This window comes from Echinops telfairi, unplaced genomic scaffold (genome assembly GCF_000313985.2).
Source record: "Echinops telfairi isolate 266 unplaced genomic scaffold, ASM31398v2 ScPeMD7_7469;HRSCAF=8507_1, whole genome shotgun sequence".
NCBI lineage: Eukaryota > Metazoa > Chordata > Mammalia > Afrosoricida > Tenrecidae > Echinops > Echinops telfairi.
Window position 1 is genome coordinate 119,080,458 of NW_022111373.1, and position 20,922 is coordinate 119,101,379.

The 20,922-nt window shown below is 37.2% G+C and overlaps 1 protein-coding gene across 1 annotated transcript in view; it reads left to right on the plus strand.

The window, feature by feature from the left end:
* Positions 1-20,922, plus strand: part of ZFR (zinc finger RNA binding protein) — a 51,104-nt gene that overhangs the window by 25,000 nt on the left and 5,182 nt on the right. The window contains exons 10-16 of the mRNA XM_045285267.1: positions 1,760-1,905; positions 5,591-5,753; positions 8,055-8,260; positions 9,044-9,194; positions 11,039-11,180; positions 15,791-15,888; positions 16,754-16,849. Of these exons, the coding sequence (XP_045141202.1) occupies positions 1,760-1,905; positions 5,591-5,753; positions 8,055-8,260; positions 9,044-9,194; positions 11,039-11,180; positions 15,791-15,888; positions 16,754-16,849 (1,002 nt within the window). The remainder of the gene's footprint in view (positions 1-1,759; positions 1,906-5,590; positions 5,754-8,054; positions 8,261-9,043; positions 9,195-11,038; positions 11,181-15,790; positions 15,889-16,753; positions 16,850-20,922) is intronic.

The following is a 20,922-nucleotide window of genomic DNA, read 5'->3' on the forward strand; positions in this document are numbered from 1 at the left end:
AATTTATAATTTATGAAGGGGTCACAAGAGTAGGCGGGATGGAAAAAAGTAGCTGCTTGGCAATGGTGTTTTTGAAAGACATGCCAAGTCTGCTGTGATCTTGGTAGAATCTTCACTAAAATTAAATTTAAGATGAGTTGATAAGCTAGACAATCCTGGCATTTTTCTTAACCATAAGAGCTTTTCACTGAAAACATTTCCGTTGTTAAATCAAATCTAAATATTATATATAAAGCTTTTAATTATGTAGAACACATACACTATTTTCTAAATATATAGAAATATAAAATATAAATCTTGTTAAAAAGCAGTACTGCTAGATGATGTTAAACCTTTTTATTCTTGCAACTTAGGCATTTAAAAATGTTTGTTAAGCTTGTACGGGGAAAATGAGCTATCAGCGTGTGATTGCAGATGCCTTTTTATTGGTGAGCACTAAATACTTTCTATAGCAGAGGCTTCAAAAAGTCCATAGGAAGGTGGAGTTAAAAGAAGAGAGAATTTTAAAGGAACTTTTTGAAGCTCCCCTGTGTATTTCTAAATGTGGAAACATATTTACTTTTTTTTTTTTTAAGACATTTGAGGGACAGTTTCCTGGGCAAATTGGTTTTCCATTGAAGTCACAGACATTTTATTTTGAGGCTTTAATTGGAGTTCCCAAAATGTAAAGCACTCTTTTCACTTCCTTCCTATGTTGGCATTTGTCCTTCTTTCATATCCCTTCCTGCCTTTGGAACTTGATCCCTGGTCAAATGCTGCCCTCCTGGTGTCATCTTGCTGGATGCTCTAAAGAGTGCATACCACCTAGTATTAATGTTCACCCTATAGGGGCCTTTCTGTTGCTTGAGCCACTGGAGTGAGTTCAGTTCCAGGCCATAGTCCTGAGAGAACCATCAGATTCTGTAAGGCCAAGAAGCATGGTCTTTTTTATTATTTCAAGAGTCTAAATTTTCTGCCACTTACATTCAAGTCTCTTGTGCCTCCCTTTCAGTGTGGTGAGCAGTGATAGCGACGTACCATCTGTGTGGCTCATTAGTGCTTTGGATAAGTTATTTCCATGCTTCTTTCGTTTTCATTACTCTTCTTTAATCTGGACGAGAAGAAAGGAAGAGTTGTATTTTAGATGGCTGCTTCTAAAGTAGGATTTAGAGCTTTGTCTTTCTAGACCAGGCGTCCTCAAACTACAGCCCGCGGGCCACATGCGGCCCACTAAGGCCCGCCGGGTGCTTTTGCCTCCATTTGTTATTTTCACTTCAAAATAAGTTATGTACAGTGTGCATAGGAATTTGTTCATAGTTTTTTTAAAACTATAGTCCGGCCCTCCAACAGGTCTGAGGATCAGTGAACTGGCCCCCTGTTTAAAAAGTTTGCGAACCCCTGTTTAAGACGGTTAGGCCGATTGACCTTAGTTGACCCCACACCCATGTTCTTAAGCCTCCACGTCCAGTGATTTATTTTCTCAAGGTATTTGGTTGTAGTTCAGATCCTTACGTGCTCCCCCCTTTGCTCTATAAACACGTGGATATATTTACAGCTCATACAAATTCTTGTAGCAGTATCGTTCCCCATAACCTGTCAAAGATCATGAATTAAACTTGGGTTACTAACCATTTTCACTAATCCTGAATCCTTTCCTCCATTCAATTGTAACTTGAATTTTACGATAAAAGAATATGTGGAACTGAATTTTTAAAATTTAAAACTAAGTATAGATTGTTGAGGACTGCTTGTTTTTTCAATGTCTTATCTACATTAACAGAAAAAAGTAAATCCAGATTTGCAAGTAGAAGTAAAGCCCAGTATTCGAGCAAGAAAGATCCAAGAAGAGAAAATGAGGAAGCAAATGCAGAAGGAGGAGTATTGGCGAAGACGAGAAGAGGAGGAACGCTGGAGAATGGAAATGAGGTAACATCTCTAACTTGCCAAATAGCATACTAATAGTAATCCATAACCAAGCCTTTGGCTCAGTTCTGACCCATGTTGATGGTTCTAGTAAGTGGTTGTGGCCTTGCTTTAGGAGTATGTTGTAATGGCATCTTATATATGTGGGGGGGGTTATAAATAAATAATGCCTCCTTTAATAATAACCAAAATAGAGCATGTAGTAGTTACCTGCTTAACATATCCTGATATAAGATTTGATAGGTTCTTAAACTAATGTGTTTGTAAGGGTGTGTGTGTGTGTGTGTGTGTGTGTGTGTGTTTCAGCGAGCTATACTTCACATATTTTTAAATTGTTAATTTGATGTTTTGTTGATACTCATAGAATTGTGCACCATCACCATGATCAGGTTTAGAACAATTTTCTCTGTGTGAGCAAAACTCCAAACATACAAGGCACTTCCATTTTTCACTAATCCCTCACTCCAGCCCTAGGCAACTCAAATCTACTTTCTGTCTTCAAATGTTAACATATTCTGAATATTTATTTGAATGGGATCATGAAGTATTTGTGTGTCTTTTGTATCTCGCTATATTTACATAGCATGTTTTCAAGGTTTATCTGTTGTAACATAATCAATATTTCATCCTTTTGTCTGAATAATAACCCATTGTATAAAATATGATGTTTATTTTTCCATGGATCACTTGTATAGGTTGGCTCAACTCTCTGGATGTTATGAATAGTGCTGCTGTGAACATTTGTGTACAAGTGTTTTATTTTTTTATTAATCATTTTGCTGGGGCACTCTTAGGAAACTTAATAACAGTCCATCATTCAGTTGTATTAAGCACACTTGTACATATGTTGCCATCAACATTTCCGAGCCTTTTTCTTTCTACTTGAGCCCTTGGTATCAGCTCTTCTTTTTTCTCCCTCCCTCCCCTATCCTCCCACCCACGTGAATCCTTGATCGATTATATATTATTGTTGTTGTTTTGTGTCTTACACTGTCCGTTGTCTCCCTTCACCCACATTTCTGTTATTCGTCTTCCTGGGGGTTGGGCTATATATCCAACCTTATGATAGGTTCCCCTATTCTCCCCCTTCTCCCCCTTTACAAGTGTTTTAATACAGTTTTTGAAAAGTAAACATTTTATAAGATACTATTTAATTTACATATTTAACTTAATTTGGTTAGAATAATTTTATCATAATTTTTATGGCAGGATTACACTCTTGTCAATGTAAAATTTTCTTTATACCAAGTACCAGGTTGGTAGACAGTTCCACTGTTTCCTACTAATAATGACTATCCTTGAGTTTGTTTTTTGTGCATCAATCATGATTGGTTGCTTATAAGATCCCAGAAATGTTTAATTGATGGATACTTGTATCTGCCTGTACTGGAGATAAAAGGCAATGGTTCTCTTAAGTAGGTCCCAGGGCTGTTTATCCTTTTAGTAATTTTGGGTGAATCCAAAGTGTTTTTGCTTACATGGATTATATCTGTCATTTTGATAGTATAACTTAGAAATTTAACATTCTACTTAACTGTATCTTGAAATATTGTTAAGTATAAAATATTAATATTAATAAGTACAAAACAAAGACTAGGGAGAAGGAAATGGTGGTCCATTTCTGAATCATTAGCCACTGAAACCATGTAATAGAGAACATGAGCCTCTCATGTTGGAAGACAGAAAACACGATTGGGAAGAAGCGCTACCTTCTCAAAGTCAAGTTGACTTAAATGACATAGATAAAGAAAAGCTTGTGGGACTTCTGTTGGTTGGTGTGGCACAGCTCAGAAGAAACAACTGAAAACATCCATTAATAATTGCACATGGCCTATATGAAGTATGAATTAAGAAAGTGTCAAAAATGACATCAAACACTTGAAGATTGATGGCCTAGGCATTAGTGAGCTGTCCATTTTGGCTTGGGTAATCATGGTCTGCTATGCTGGGAATGATAGATTGAAAGGAATGGCATGATCTGTTCTGAAGTACAGTGCTATCAGTGACAGAATACTATTAATACATCTACATGGAAGACCTTACCACTTAACTTTGTTGATTTATGGTGGTTATATGAAAAAGAACACACAGCTTCAGGCTTAGAGGAAAGTTGATTAACAACCTGCAATACATGGATGACACACTTGCCTACTGAAAGCGAGGAAGACTTGAAATACTTGATGAAGATCAAGGATAGCAGACTTCAACATGAATTACAACTCAAAAGTAAAGAAAACCCAATAGGTAACATCATGATAGAGAAAAGTTTGAAGTAGTCAAAGATCCCATCTTCTGTGGATCCACAAACAATCCTCATGGAACCAATAGTCAAGGGATCAAACATACTGCATTGGGGTTGTATCTTTTCACCATACTACTTAAAAGGTATCTTGAGTAAATAATCCAAGAAGCTGGACTTGAACAAACGCAGCACCGGGTTAAGATGATTCATTAACAGCTTGTTACATGCAGATGATACGACCTTGCTTGCTGGAAGTAAAGAAGACTTGAAGCATTTGCTGACTATATCCTACAGCATGGATTAAACTTCAACATTACAAAAATAAAAATTCTTCACAATTGGATCAGTAAACAACAACATGATCAATGGCAGAAAGATTAAAGTCACTTTTACTTGGATCTACAGTAAGCATCTGTGGAAGCGACGCAGTCAAGAAATCAAATGACATGGTATATTGAGGAAATCTGTTGCAGAAGTCCTTGTTAAAAAGCAGAGATGAAAAACATAACTATCCTCTAGCTGTTTAATATTTCCTCCCCTTATTGTTATGGTCTTTGTTTTACCTAGCTAATCTTATTAGGCCTCTGTAACTTCATTTGTATAATTAAGATTGTATGATGCATGAAAGCCAAGATAGATAACTCTTGAGACAGTAACAGGAGTAATGACCGGAAGAGAGGACTGGGAGCTGATAGCAAGGAAAATTTGTTTTAAGAAGACAAATAAAAATAAAGGGGGGGTGGGTCAGAGATGTCACTTTAAAGACTAAGATGCTTCTGACACTGTTCATATGTCATTCCAGCATAGTAGATCGTGAGTGCCCATTTCAGGATGGCCAGTTTGTGGCACTGGAGCTTGTTTCTTACGGCAGAAGTTAGTAGGAGATGGTAACAGCTGTTGGCTTTAGTCAAGGCATTTGCTTTCTACTTCACCGTAGTTGTTGCCTCCTTGTCGCTGTGCCTGTACTGTTGTTTTTCCCTTATATCTTAACTGTGCCTTTATTATACATTTAGAAATGGAATAAGTTCAACCTATAGAATGCACTGGGTTCTAAGGCATAAGTAGAAGTGAGCTCACTAGGGAAGGGAAGTGGAGACATGAAAAGTTCTAAATGTCTCCTATGCGCATTGAGGCTTTCACTTGCCTGCTTTACTGGTTTGGCTCCTCTAGCAGTTTGAGTTTCCAGTCCACAGAAGAAGAGGTTTCTGCTGCCTATTCTTTCTACTTTGTCCTTAAGGAGTGAGATTTTGTTCTACTTTTCTTTATTTTCTCATCTTCCACTTCCATTTCCAAATGAAAATGTGTCAAGCAGGTGCAATATGAAGAAATTGTGTTTTTTTTGTTTGTTTGTTTTTTCAGAAAAAAATGTTTGCTATGTTTGTTAGTGATGTAAATTCTTTAGTTGTCAGTTTCCTCACACATTTGTAATGTCATTCTGGATTTCAGACGTTACGAAGAGGACATGTATTGGAGGAGGATGGAGGAGGAGCAGCATCATTGGGATGATCGCCGTCGAATGCCCGATGGAGGCTATCCTCATGGTCCTCCAGGCCCACTAGGCCTTCTCGGAGTCCGACCAGGCATGCCTCCTCAACCACAGGGGCCTGCAGTGAGTGTCACTCTGTCTGCATGCGGGTGAACAGTTGAAAGCTGCGGCCGAATTGGCAAGCAGTGATTAGAGGTTCAAGGCTTAGACTTTATAACCTCGTAGTAGTTTTTGATGTGACATAAAACATTCCCTTCTTTTACTATAGGTGTTTAAATAAATCTGTCTTGTTTTCACTATAAGCTAAATAAGAGCAGTACTTTTGTTCCCAATTGTTCTTCCACAAAGAGCTGCTCTTGTATCTGTTGACCCCTAGATCAACAAAGGCTAAAAAGTATTTAAGGTTTCAAAATTCTTTTAATTTTACAATTACCAGTGATCTATACTAAACTCATCTAAACTCTTGACTATATAAAACCTTCTTTATTGTAAAGTATGAGGCGTAGGTAAATGGTTGAAGATGAGCACCCCAGGTGTAGGGAAGACTGGAAAAGCCCTCCAGCCCAAGAATGTGTGTTCTCGTGAAGCTGTGGAAAAGGAGAGCCATTTCTGGGGTATGCGCAGTCACTGACATGAGTACAGACAGTAAGACGAAAGAGGGTTTTGCATTGGTTTTGTGTTCTAGAGAGCAATTTAAGACAGTGGCATACCCAAAACCTATTCTCTAACTGGTTTTTGCACAGCACCTTGACAAGTGTAAAATTTGAGTTACTGAACACAAATTCAGAATCACACTGGCTTAGAATTGAAATCAAAAGCATTTCCGTAGCTATAGGTTTCATATGTTTTAGTTTTGCCCATTGTGAGGCATAGTAGGCCTATGAGGGGAGTACCAAAAAAAATACCCCAGAGTTGTGCTGGGTGGAGCGGAACTTACGTTGTATGCATTTTTCCCGCTTGGCAAGCATAGAGCAACTCAGTCTGAGTTAGTGCACCCAGTGACATCACTAGCCTAGTGGGAAGGATCTCCAGTTACAAGGAGTTTTCTCATAAAAGCAGTTCGACTAGAATCTCGGTTTTTTGTTATGGCCAATTTAAAAGAACAAAGTATGACTGAAATTTTGTTTCCTGCTCGGGCTGCAGAAAACTTGTGATGTTGAACACAGCTTACAGGGAGAACCCTATGTGAAAAACTCAAGTGTATGAGTGGTTTCCTTCTTTCAAAAAAAAAAAGTGAAATGTTGATTGATATGACAACCTTGTTCTTGATGTCCCTCAACTTCCCGAATGGACAAAAATGTCAACAAAATTCATGCATTTGTGTTCAAAGACTGACGATGGGCCATTGAAGAGATGGGGAAGTTATCTGGGCTATCATGGAGCTCAGTTCAGCGAATTTTAATGGAAGATTTGGGAAAAAGATGGGTCACTGTGAAATTTGTGACTCAGATTCTGACTAACCAGGAAAAGGAGCATAGAGTGGGAAACATGCCCTGCTTTCAAAGAACAATTAAGACGCGACTGAGACATTTTTTTCCAAGGTGACAAGTGACCAGTGACAAGACATGACCGGAAAGCAAACATCAATCAAGCCAATAGAAGATGCCATCATCACCTTGCCGACAAAAAGTTCGTCAAGTGAAATCAAAGATCAAGACCATGCTCATTTGATTTTTTGATTGGGGGTGGTGAGGATAGTGTATTTCAAGTTCATTCCACCAGGTCAGACTGTTAATCAGGCATTCTATTTAGAAATTCTGAAAATATTGCATAACGGTTTAGCAAAAAAGGCCTGATTTGTGGCAGACGGGGAACTGACCACCACGACAGTGCACCTACTCACGCAGCCTTCTCCGTTGTGCCAGTTTTGGGCAAAAAAACAGCATGCTTCTCTTGTTCCACATACCTTACTCACCTGACATCACTCCGTGCGATTTTCTTTTGTTTCCGTAAATGAGGAAGGACATGAAAGGACAGTGATTTGACCACAGAAGAGGTGAAGGAAAAATGAGGGAGGTGCTGTCAGTCATCCCAACAGATGGGTGTGAAACATGTCTCTCCAAGAATGGAATAGTAGATTTGACAAACTTATTAAGTGTAATGGAGAATACTTTGAAGGTGACAAGGTTGTTTTGTTTTGTTTTGTTTTTTGATAAGATTGTTTTGTAAAAAATTTTAAATATATAAATTTGAAGGAAAAAACCGGAATTGGGGGGGTACCCCCCTTGAAGGGGTATAGTTTTGATGTTTTAACTTTTCATAGTTTGCATTTTCATTTTTACTAAAAAGGAGAAAATTGTTACATGTGAACATTTTGCATAATTGACTTTTTATTGAAAAGATAGAAAAATAGGCATAGGTGAAACTATTCTGCTCCTGAGTCCTTTTTTTTTAAGTTTAGTAACAGCTTTTCTTCCTCTGTAGCCTTTGCGTCGCCCTGACTCATCTGATGACCGTTATGTGATGACCAAGCATGCGACTATTTATCCCACCGAAGAAGAGTTACAGGCAGTTCAGAAAATTGTTTCTATCACTGAGCGCGCCTTAAAGCTTGTTTCAGACAGCTTGTCTGAGCACGAAAAAAGCAAAAACAAGGAGGGAGATGATAAAAAAGAGGGCGGTAAGGACAGGTGTGTTTTAGATTTGCTTTTCATTGTTCCTTGCATTTGAGTCCTTAGACGTGTAAGAAAGAACGATTTTACAGACTAAGCACTCTTTGATGTGAGTTGGCATGTCATATATAGGCTTGCACTAGATATTTTTGTATTTAGTTATATCTTGCTGTAATAGCATTCGTGTACAATATCTCATCTTTACATCGTCCTCATTTTATATAATATATTGAAAACTATCTGAGTTCAAGTCCTTGTACCTTCTCATTGCAGTTAGCTGCTTTTTAAAAAAATTTTATCGTATTTGTCACCTGCGCCACAGGTTTTTGTTTTCTTGGCTGCTTTTCCCTTGAAGGACTGACCATAGAGTGTAAGCACAACTGGGCTTTGGCATTATCTTTCACAGCAAGTTTGCATTGTGATCTCTGTTCCCTGTCATTTTCCCTTTACCACTTAGAAATATTTTTGTATTATATTTGACAGGACCCTGGTTGAGTTTGCAAAGTGAGAAACAGAAATGTTCATGTCTTTTGTAGTTGTCACCATGAGCACTTACTTACCTGTGTAGATTTCTTACCCTGAGGTGTAATTCAGAAATCCTGTAAGCACTGAATGCATTTCAGTTGTGGTTTTTTATATACATTGATCTTTTGTAAATAACTATTCAATAGCAGATTTTTTTATTTAAGATTTTCCACTGTAGTATTTGAAATTGTAATAGTACTGTTACGTGTTTAGTAGGTTTCTCATGATTCTGACTGAGAAAGAAAAATGTCCTATTATAATTTGACTTCACTGCAGAGCTTTGAAAGGAGTTTTGCGAGTAGGCGTGTTGGCAAAAGGATTACTTCTCCGAGGAGATAGAAATGTCAACCTTGTTTTGCTGTGCTCAGAGAAACCTTCAAAGTCATTACTAAGCCGTATTGCAGAAAACCTACCCAAACAGCTTGCTGTAAGTATTGTGAAAATGTTCATTTTTACCCCTTGTCTGTTTTTTAGCAGGACTAGCTGTGCTTTCGTTTAAATGTAAACCAGTCCTTTAAAATATTGACCTGATTTTCATAATGAATTTTGTTCTTGTTACTGTTTTTTTGTTATTTTGCTTTGATTTTTTTTTTTTTTTTTTTACTTGTACAAAGTGGTCGAAGTAATTTCTTTATTGCCTTAGGCTTTGTAGTCTTAGTAGATGGCATGAAATCATCTTCCCAATTTATTTCAAAATGTAATATTATTGCATATGTACTACTTGTCCTATTCTTTATTTTTTCTGCATGTTCCTTGTGGCTGGCTTTATTTTTTGTGTTCAGCCAGCAAAACATGGTAGTAGCTAATTAATGGAGTGTTTCTTACTGTTCTGCAACAACAAATATTTCTTTTATAAAGTTCACTTGATCCAAATGAGATTTGAAATAATGATTCCTTGAATATTTCTAGGTATAGAATGTGTTTCAAAACCCAGAATATAAATAGGCATTCTAAATCCAAGGATTGGCAAATTCTGCAGTAATGACGGAGACTGGTAGCTGGACATAGCAGAACACTGGTAGCAAACGTGGCAGTTAAGCGTGCTGTTAAACTCAAGTTCTCACAGCTCTGCCACTTACTCTTCTTTGCTTTCGACGTCACGAGTTGTGTTAAGTTCTTTGTTTTAGAAAATACGGTATTAGGATACAGCAGGGTTAGCTTTGTGAGTCTGCTTCCTGCCCCTCTGGTGAGGCTGCTAAAGGCAGTAAGCAGGGAGAATAAAAGGTTTGGGGCATTAGAAGAATCTTGGCATTTGCCAGAAGTTAAGTGTAGTGGTTACTAGAACTGCCAAACAGTAGGTATTTTATTCTAACGGAATCTTTTTATTAGATAAGTGAGTCATCAAAAAATTAATTCATAATCATAATTCCGTAGTTCTGTGTGCTACTAAAGGCATCATGGCACTGTGGGTTCAGTGTTGTTGGGCTGCTAACTACAAAGTCAGCAGTTTAGACTTACTATCACACTCTGGGAGGAAGAGACTGTTCGCTTTGGAGCATTTGTGCATTACCCTGTAGGGTCCTGATGAGCCTGTTACATTTCAAAGACCATGGATTTTGGCTTAGTGTGCCAGACACTGGTTTTTATAGAGCTAATTCATTGAATCCTCCAACAGCTCTCTAGCCTAGGTGCAATTACCCTCTCCCTTTTTACAAAAACAGGCACAGAGGAGGTTGATTTGCTGATCTTCACATTGCTAGTCCAAACACAGAGCTAGAATTAGTCTAATTTCTGTAGAGTCTTCATTTCTTCTGTATAAACTGAGCCTTTTCACATGTCTGTCAAATCTCAGAGAATCCTAGGGCCTCTTTGCTATTAACCAGGAGACGTTGTAGATCTATTAAAATTGCAGAGAACATACAGTGAGTGGTGTAGTAGGCAAAACATGGCCCCTGGCAGGTTATGGACCTATTTCATTCTTACTCAAATTTTGCAAATACATAAATACTTAAAATCACATGCTGTGTGAAGATACAGTGATAAATTCAGTAATATTTCTTTTACTCAGTAGTTTGTTATCTAAGAGAAATCTATACATATGCAAATAACTCATATAATGCAATGGTAAATATTAACGAACAACAAATTCTAAAGGTAAGGAAGTATAAGAATTACCATGTATATTTATGGCCCAGCCTCTTGAAGTATCTAATTTTTATAGAAGAGTTATGATAGCGGTTAATGGATTGAGAAAGTGAAAGAACTGTGATGAAACGGCTTTGTCTGATAAGGGAAACGGTCCAGCTAATTCTTGTACTCTTCGTTGCATAGGTTATCAGTCCTGAGAAGTATGACATAAAATGTGCTGTGACTGAAGCGGCAATCATTTTGAATTCATGTGTGGAACCCAAAATGCAAGTCACTATCACCCTGACATCTCCAATTATTCGAGAAGAGAACATGAGGGAAGGAGGTTGGAAATCTACTAACCATTCAACTTTCTGTTAACTAGTTTCATTCATTTACCTACTCTGTAAGATGGCATTACGCCCTAGAAGGCAACATGCTGGCATTACACATGAATTTGCTAGTTTTCACTTTTAGCATCCAGTTTCTCTTAAGATAATTCCCTAATAAGTAAATGCTTTCTTTGTATTTTTACATAAGACACTCACAGTATAATTGATTTTTGATTTTTTTTTTCTTTTCTTGCTAACCTCAGATTTCTGGGAAAATAAATTCAAAATTCTTTTTGGCAGCATAGTCGGCACATTAAAATTAAAGAAATATTACTAGTGAGGGGCCTTAATTTCTACTAAGAAGTTCTTTCTTTTACCTTAATCTACCCAAAAATTGAAGTGTTTCAAAAGCAAATTTGGTTGAATATAACACTTAATATTAAAAGGCATTCTGGTGTATATAAACATGGATTTGGATTATCCAGTGATAACTATTTCTAGTTCTCTGAGGTTATCCTTTGGTTTGGAGTGCTTTCATCAATGCCAAGCATCCTACCACATGCAGATTGGGCCATTTGATGACCCTACCATTGTACTAGAGATGCTGAAATAATATGTGGTATAGTTGGTTTTTCATACAATTAATGGTTGTTCAGCGTAATTTACAATTGTAGAATATGAAATCCTGGTGCCAGCAATGTTGCTTTAGGGACTGTTCTGTAACATTTTCAAAGCTTCAAAAGCTTTTAAGCCAAAAAGCATGATCAGTGTCTGCAGTATATTGGTTCTGTTTTATGGGTCAGATAAAATTTACTTTGTTTCCTTTCATGTTGTATTCATGCATCTTAACATGTTGCGTATGGAGTTAGAGTGTACACTAATCTTTCTTGTCAATACAGAGTGATAAAAGGATACTGTATGATGAATATTAAATTTATTCCTGTGACATAGCTTCAGTGGACTCCCAATTCTGCTCCTTTAAATTTGTTACCTTACAGCAAAACAATTTTTTTTTAAGGCACTGGGATTTCCACAACCCAGGGAAAGAACGTTTTACAAAAATAATTACTCGGGGACATCCGTAATCTTGTATACTTTGTATGTACTCCACTATTTCACTTAAGCTTTACATCTTACAAGATAAGTGAGTTCTGTGTAAAGGATCTTTTATGTGAGCATGAGTTTCAACTCAAGGTCTGACCTTGGATGTTGCTGGAAAAGCAGTTCCTGAGTCAGTCTGGTCAAGTCAGATGCAGTGTATGACTTTCTGCTTAGGATTTGAGAAGGACTTTCCACTCAGGGGATTTACTACATAAAGCCATTTGACTTTAAGAGCACATTTTGTCCAATTATATTTAGGGTTAATTGAATTTCTATTTGTTGAAGCCATTTTACTATGTTGCAAAAGTGTACAGTTAGTGCTATCATGTTTATAGTGGATTCTTCATAACCTAGCCCTTCTAAAGGAAACAAAATTACATTTTTGTCTGACCCAACTTGAGTTAGGGTGATTCTGAATTTCATAAGTACTATGAAAGGGAAATGACCAGTCCAAAATGGAAAGATTCCACTTCAAGACACTGAGCTGAAAAGCTGGATGTGCAAAAAGTACAGGAACATTGGTAGTGGTCCTCGCTGCAGCTAACTGCAGCAAACCAGTATTGGTTTCATTATGAAGAGTTGCTTCTTTCTTGCTGCAGAATAACGGTATGTATTCCCTCTCACTGCAGCTCCCGGTGCTCTGTGTCTTAAAATCATTGAAAGCCTACTACTATAGCTTGCTTTGGGAAGTTAGCACAGGGGGTAAGGAAGGCTTTGCCGGAAGAACTGTTGCCAATCGAGACTTGTGACTTGCGCATAGCATGATAGCCTCTTTAATACAAAATGGGTCCTGTTTAATACCAAAAATGATTTTTATAGGAATGATTAAATTGCAGAAATAACTGTTAAACGCATGACAAATCTGTGTTTTGGTACTGTGTTTGACAGTTAAGTATTTAGCATACATTTAATTGACTAAGCTTGAAATGTTCAACAGGCGCTAACCCTTGCTACAGGATCTTTTTCTGCAGCAAGTCAAGTATTGTATCTTTTTTTCTGTCTATAGCTTATCAGACCCGGTCCAAAGCCTTCTAGCAGAGGGGATTGATTCCTGTCAGGGGTTGCTGCCAATACATCGGAAGGATTTTTGACCAAGGTTTTCAAAAGCTCAGTGTCACACCTGCCATTTGATTTAAGGAGGGATTTTGGAAGCAGAGTCTGGCATTTGTTGTCCTTTTGTGTGGCTGTTTTGTTTGTTTTGTCCTTGTCTCTTCTAAATTAAGCAGTGTTCACACTAGTTTTTAAATGGTTGGGTGGATTATATATTTTACATAACCATGTTCAATTAATATATGCCCATTAATGTTTCATCATAAAATAGTGTGGACACAGCATGTCTTCTAACTGGTGATTAACCCCTTAAACATATGAAATACATTCCTATAGGGTAAGAATTTACACTTTGTTCTTATAAATTAACCAATTTTTGTTTTGTTTTGTTAACTGGGTGTTAGGCAATAAGTATGATTTTAGCCTGATATATCTAAGGGGTTAATCTACTTGAAATTAAAAAATGAGTGCAAAAATCCACACACTAAATTTAACAGAAATGTTCTGTTTACAGCTCTAATTTTGATTTTAAATTGCAATAGGTGTCTTGGCATCTTTGAACTTGTATCATTAAAATTTCCAAAGTTTTGTGAATACGTGTGTCAAAAGGAAACCAAAAACTACATATATTGGAAGAGATGGTTAAAACCTTGAATTAACATTAGAAAATCAGAAACTTTAGAAAGAGATTGCATATTGTCACCTATTTGCATTCTCCCGTTAGCAAATGAATAAGGAAGATGGAAAGAGGACTGTCAGTCAGTTCATTCGGTAGGCCCTGTTTTGGGTGTGGGCTTAGTATTGGGAGTGTTTTCTCTCTCTCTTTCTCATTAACTTTCTCAATCAGCTCTGCTTTCCTGTGCCCTTTTTCTTTATCTTAAAATAGTCCACTTCTGAGGTTCAAGTTATTTCTGGGGTTCAATAGTTGATCTTGAATGGATTTGGAGATTGCTTGTTAATAAGATTTTTTTGTTGATAGTTCCTTTTAGCACCGAGATTTCAGTGTTCATTCTCAAATTCCCACGTAGTGGATTATGGGCCTTTTATTGGTTTAATGATTTTGTTAAATCTTGCTCTTAAAAAATGAATAAAGGGAAATCTTGCTCTTAATACATGTTTTAAAATTTTGTGCCCATCTGATTGAGGAGTAAGAACTGGAGAAAGCCTAAACCAGGATTTGAATTCCTTATCAGGTTTAACATGCCATTTCCTCAAGTATGTCAAGCATTTATTAAGACTTCTGAAGGCTCATATAAACTAGGATCAGTTGATTTCCTTTGAGTTTGAACTAGTGTTGTGAAACCAAATCTTCTTGAAGTTTAAAAAAACTTCATATACTTCTCCTCATTTACTTAATCCTCACAGGATGCCCTCAATGATGGATTAAACTGTACTCTAAGTAGCCCATTACTTTGATGCTGGTTAGCCGGGGCCAGCTCTTTCTGTAGATTGCTTGCCTAGTAGGCCCTTTTACTATTTTAAGAAAAACATTCATTATAATCACCGAGAACTATGAATTAGATGGGATTAGTTGCTGTTTACTTGTTAGTAGTTTAATTAGCAAATTTGTTATTCATTGTATTCAAATTTTATAGATATGTTTGGATGAATATAAAACTGACTCTCCCAACTACTTTTATCAATGGAAACTTTAGCGTAGGTCCATGTTTTCTTCTTAAGTGTGTGTAACTCATTTATGTTTTTAATACTGTGATCCAATTCAAATCTGTTGTGTATAACTTGAAAGACCCTACATATTACTTACCATTATAGCATTTTGCTTACTGCTTCTTTCTTTCATACTTCTCTCTTTAGCCAGGCTAGTTCTTACTGTCCTTTTCTACTTTCCCTGCGATTTCTCTCAACCCATTCTTTGGAAAACCTTGTGCTATAAAAATGCATTTCCTTTTCCTCTAGAATTCTTTTGTGGGAGAGAAAGCATTGGACTAATTTTGAGATGCCTTTTTTTTGCCCAATGCTGTATTACAGTTAATGTATTGGTCACTTCATGTTTATCATCAGTTCTCTGCCATATCTGCCTCAGGGTGGTAACCTATGGCCATTTTAGAATACTCGGTAAATTCAGTGGTTAATTGTATATTCTCATTTACTAGGTGGATTTTTGTGTTCCCTCTTGTCTTGTCATTGTGCTGGTGCACTGTGTCCAGTAATCCTTCCTGTAGATTTTATTTTGGCGATGGGATTTCTTTTTTCAGAGATTAATATTACATTACTGAATACAGTATTTCAATCTCTGTCTTGTAATTAGAAAGTAAATTTAAGACCTTGGCTTCTGTTTTGATCTTCTTATCAGATTGCGTAAATTTGCTGAAAATAGCTCTCTGGGTACATTAAAGTGCTAATAAACTCTCAAATGGCTCATGTGACACTGATGCTACTTTAAAGGAAGTGTCTTGCTCACCTGGTCAAACACCCATTCCTCACTGCATTTTGCCAATTCAATCCATTTTAGATGTAACCTCGGGTATGGTGAAAGACCCACCGGACGTCTTGGACAGGCAAAAATGCCTTGACGCTCTGGCTGCTCTACGCCACGCTAAGTGGTTCCAGGTTCGGAACATCATTTTACTTTTTTCTTGTAGCCTTATGAGAGAGTCATTGAGTACAATATGTTTAACTGTGTTTAAACATTTCCAAAGATCACCCAAGCGATACTATTTTACATTAAATCTCAGAAAACATGCTAACCTAGAAAGCTGGGTATGAAGAGCTGCATATTGCAGTTACTATTGATTTGACAATAAACTTATGTTTGGGGGTGTTTTGTAGTTTGGGGTGTTTTTTAACTTTTATTTTTAGTGACTATTTAAAGTTGGCTTATTTAGGAACATCACATGTTCGTGTTTCTGTATTGTATTCCATAAGGCTGCAGATGAACTTTGCTTTAAATAATGGAATATGTGTTTAAAGCTTTGTGTATCGTTTTAAGATTTCCCCCCTCTTTCTCTAAGTTAAGAAGTGCAGGGAGTGAAAGGGGAGGAGGCAGCTGTTTGGTTTAGTGACTTTGCAGTCATGCAAAGGCACAGACGGGAAACCAAACAGATCTCCTTAACCTTTCAGTCTCTAGACAGACTTTTTAGCTCTTTACCTTTTCTTTTATTTCTAATGTAGGCAGATTATTTTTTAAGTTAACTGTTATAAATGAACACAGGTCAAAGTTCACAGGGGATCAAGGAATGTTATTCTTGTATAACCTGTTTACTTTGACCTACAATACCAGCTTTTAAATACTAACCCTGGCATAAAATACTGCTGTAAATGGCAGCTCATTGAATCCAATTTTAAGTGTGATTGTTTTTGTTTCATTTTTATCTGAGCTTCCATTCAACAGTGGTATTTTAACTTCTCTTCATCAAGGGACGTTTTCACTATTTCTAAAGACTAATTCACTTGCTGTTTGTGTGTTGCTCTCAAGGCTAGAGCAAATGGACTGCAGTCCTGTGTGATAATCATACGTATTCTCCGCGACCTCTGCCAGCGAGTTCCAACCTGGTCCGATTTTCCAAGCTGGGTGAGTAGTATGTACTAGCAGATAAAGTCTTTGTTTATTATTTTATTCTCTAAATATGGTTTCTCTTGTAGTGAGAAATCCTGGGGACTTCAGAGAGTTTAATGTTATAAAGTTTACAGACTACTGTATTTGCGGTTTGTTTTGTGTGTTCCTTATTGTTGGTCTCCTCGATGTTGATTAATTTTTAAAAGGTAGTTAGTCATAGGCTTTCATTTATACTCCTAAACTAAGGAGCCATGGTGGGCTACTGTCAGGTAGGCTTTGGGCTGCAAAACCGCAAGGTCCCTGGTAGTTCAAACTCCTCATTAGCCACTCCACAGAAAGAAGGAAGATCTGGCTGTCTGTTCCCATAGATTTATATTCTTGGTAACCCTGTATAGCATAGTTTCCCAAGCTTATTTGACATACTTCCCCCTTTTCAGAAAATAAAAATTACTCCTCCCCCCCCCCAAATTAAAAACGTATCCAGGATGAGTGGTGGTGGTGTTCATGCCATCGAGTCAGTTCCACTCATAGCAACCCTGTGGACAACACTATGTACCCTGTGTGTGGCCCTTTCCCCTAGTGAATTAGATAAAAGTTTACAGAGCATAATCATTTTTCTCTCAAAAATTATAAACCTTTTGTTTCCCCTTATTAGCTGCGACCTCCCCAAGGAACAGCTCTCTTAACCCATATCTGCCCCGTCTTTCCTATTTACGTAGTTTCTTCATTTCTAACCCTTCTCAGTGTTGTCCTTGGGCAAATGCTGCCATTTTAATCACAAGTGGATAATTAGGTACTCAACTTTTTAAAACTAATAACTTGCATTAGCCCACAACAGTGATCCTTAATATGTACTGCTTTTAAAATATGCCTTTAAGTTAATATATAATGTTTCCAACCCCCAAAGACAAAAGACCAGATATATCAAGATACTGATACTAAAGGAAGCACAATAATGGAAACTTTAGGAAAACGAGGTATTTGATTTGCATCAGAAGCACCAAAAAAAGCGCAGTTGTAAATCAGGGACTACTTCTGTGAGGGAACTTCAAGAAACTTGGGGAACAAAAAAAAGGTAGAACTAATATAAACTTTATGTGCATCGTAAGTGCTATCAAGCTCAGCATTTTTGTAAGCGGTGATAGCAGCCTTTTTACCCAATGCTAAAGACCTGGGTGGTCCTGGGAATGTAATCATGTTAATGCCATTATGGTTATATTATTAACTAAAGAAAATAGGGTTCCCTTTAAAGATTTTTGGAAACCAAGTCAGAGGAGTCAAATCAGTGGTCAGCAGTTTGAAAACCACCAAGCCGCTTCTCGAGAAAGATAAAGCTTTCTGCTTCCATTAAGGTTTGCAACCTGGGAAACGCCCGGGGTCAGGACTACCCTGTCTTTAGAGAGTTGTTCTGAGTCTTAGCATCACCTCAGTGGTAGTGCGTTTTGGTTTGGGCATTTGGGAGCTTTGCCCTTCAGGAATCGTTCTCCTACATGTGAGAATGCCGCTTAATGAGCTGTCAAGTTTGCTTGCGGATATTTTGTTTGAGATTTTTACATTGATAGAAAAGAAGTTTTTATAATTTGTTGTTGTGAACTCTTGGTCAGACATAGAAGTTTTGATACACGAGCTAAAATTAATTGGAAGCTTTTCCCAATCTAAAATAGGTTGGGGTTTTCTTTAACCATTTTGTTGGTTCATACAGCTCTTATCACAATCCATACATCCATCCATTGTGTCAAAACATTTGTACATTTGTTGCCATCATCATTTTCAAAGCATTTTCCTTCTACTTGTAAGTCCTTGGTATCAGCTCCTCATTTTTTCCCTCCCTCCCTCATGAACCCCTGATAATTTATTTAAAAAAATTTTCTTTTTGGGGGGGTGTATTTTTTTTGGTAAATTATTATTTTTTTAATGTCTTAACACTGACCGACGTCTCCCTTCACCCACTTTTCTGTTGTCTGTCCCCCTGGGAGCGGGCTATATAAAGATCATTGTGATAAAGATATATAGATATATATTTCTCTCCCCACCTTTCCCTTCTCCTCCTGGTATCGCTACTCTCATTATTGGGCCTGAGGGGCTTATCTCTAGCATTTCAGCCATTGACGATTTATAAACATTGCTCCTTAAGTAAGTGGCATTTTCTCAGTGTCTTGTATTGTTCTTAGTTCTGTCTCCTGGAATTAATTTCAGCAAATTATATTTTCCAAAGCAAACCAACTAGCTTGGCTAGGCATTCAAATTTAAAAAAAAAAAATTTTTTTTTTAATGTCCACAACCTCTTTATTTTAAAACAATTATTAAAATACAAGGATTAGACACTATTTTTCTACATTCTTGCTTCCTTGAACTCTGGTGTCATCAACTGTTTTAGCCAGTCCAAGTTCAATAACTGCCACAATGGAGATTCTGGACCTCTCCCTCTGGCTGCTCTTGCACACAGATGTTCTCGCACTACAGCTGCTCTGCCCTCCGCAACCCAACACCTTATTTGTCCTCCTCTTTAGCAGATTGATCTATCTACTTTGGAGAAGATACTCTGTGAGTGCAAGGAGTTAATAAGAACTAAGTAGAGAAGAGAGAATTGGGACATAAGGCATGCCAGGGGGAAATGATTAGAGACAGTAAAGAGGGATAATCAAAACCATTGACTGACCTTTAAAATCATGTACTTAATAACACACTGATATTTGGTACTTGGGAGGGAAAAAAACACAAAAATATCACTATTTTGACATTTAAAAGTAGCTCCTGATTCTGTATTCTCTAAGCATTGGTTATCAAAAAAGATACTGTGTTTTCTTACCAGAAAAAAACAACTATTTTGTGTGTTGGTTTTATGGTTTTTTTCTTTACTAATGTGCCCCTTTCCTTGGGCTTGGTCTTTTTACAGATATTTTGATTTGGATGCTTGACTGATTCATGTACTCACTCTTCAGTTCTGTTGGGGTTTTAAAGGGTAATTTTTCCTCAGAACACAATTTATTGCTTGTATGTATGATGTTTTCTATTTATTTTTTTACACATTTTACATTTCTCTTCATATTGTCTTTAAGCTACAAGAAGTATTTTTGCTTTTTAATTGTGACAAAATGCATATTGATTAAACATTAGCCAGTTTAACAATTTTTACATATATAGTTCAGTGACTTTGATTATATATCTCCATCACTACTGTCCACTTTAAGATTATTCCCCCACCATTCACAGAAAGTGCTTCCCTGAGCAGTATCCCTCTTCTACACCTGATAGACACTAAATAGCTTTACTCTCCACATTTTCCGGCCTCATCAATGGGATCGTGTAATCATTGTCCTTTTGTGACATGTATCACAACATCATTTTCCTTTATGACAGTGGTTTCATTTTGTGTATATGTATGTAAACTCAAACAACATTTTGTTTTTCTGTTCTGTTGATGGACATGCAGGTAGCTTTCACCCTTTGACAATTGGGAACGTTGCTACAGTGACTGTCCTGGTAAACATTTGTTTGCCCTCCTGCTCTCAGTTCTTCTGGTCATATACCTAGGAGTGTATTGATAGGTCATAGAAGATCCTTGGTGGTTTAGTAGGTTTTACTGCAGTTTTGTTTTATTTTTTCATTTTGTTAGTACTTGGGTAGGATAGGCCATATGTTTTATTAAAGTTTTCTTTTTTTTGCTAAGAGACTCATAGAGAATTCTCTTGAATTCTGTTCCCAACTCTCTCTTGAGGATTGACTATTAGCAGATGGTGAACTGTTCTCTCTCCTAGTCTTTATCAAACAGGCTTTGTGGGCTATACTCCATTTTTGGTACGCCTTAAGGCTGGAGAGGGTTCTTTAAATCCGGACAGAGTCTGAACGTAAAAAGCTTTGCCTTTGTGCAGTCAGCCCCACTGACTCCCAGTCTCTCGCTGTCTCCTCAGAAACAACCTCTCCTGAAGCAAAAAGGGCTTGGAGTATGTGAAGCCACTTTGGAGACCTTCCTGTTGAAAGTTCAGTTAGTTCTTGCCATAATTTTGCTTGTAGCTTCTATCTCCTGAAGAGTCTAATTTGCATTTTACTTATATTTTTACCAAATTTCTATCAATTATCCTAAGTAA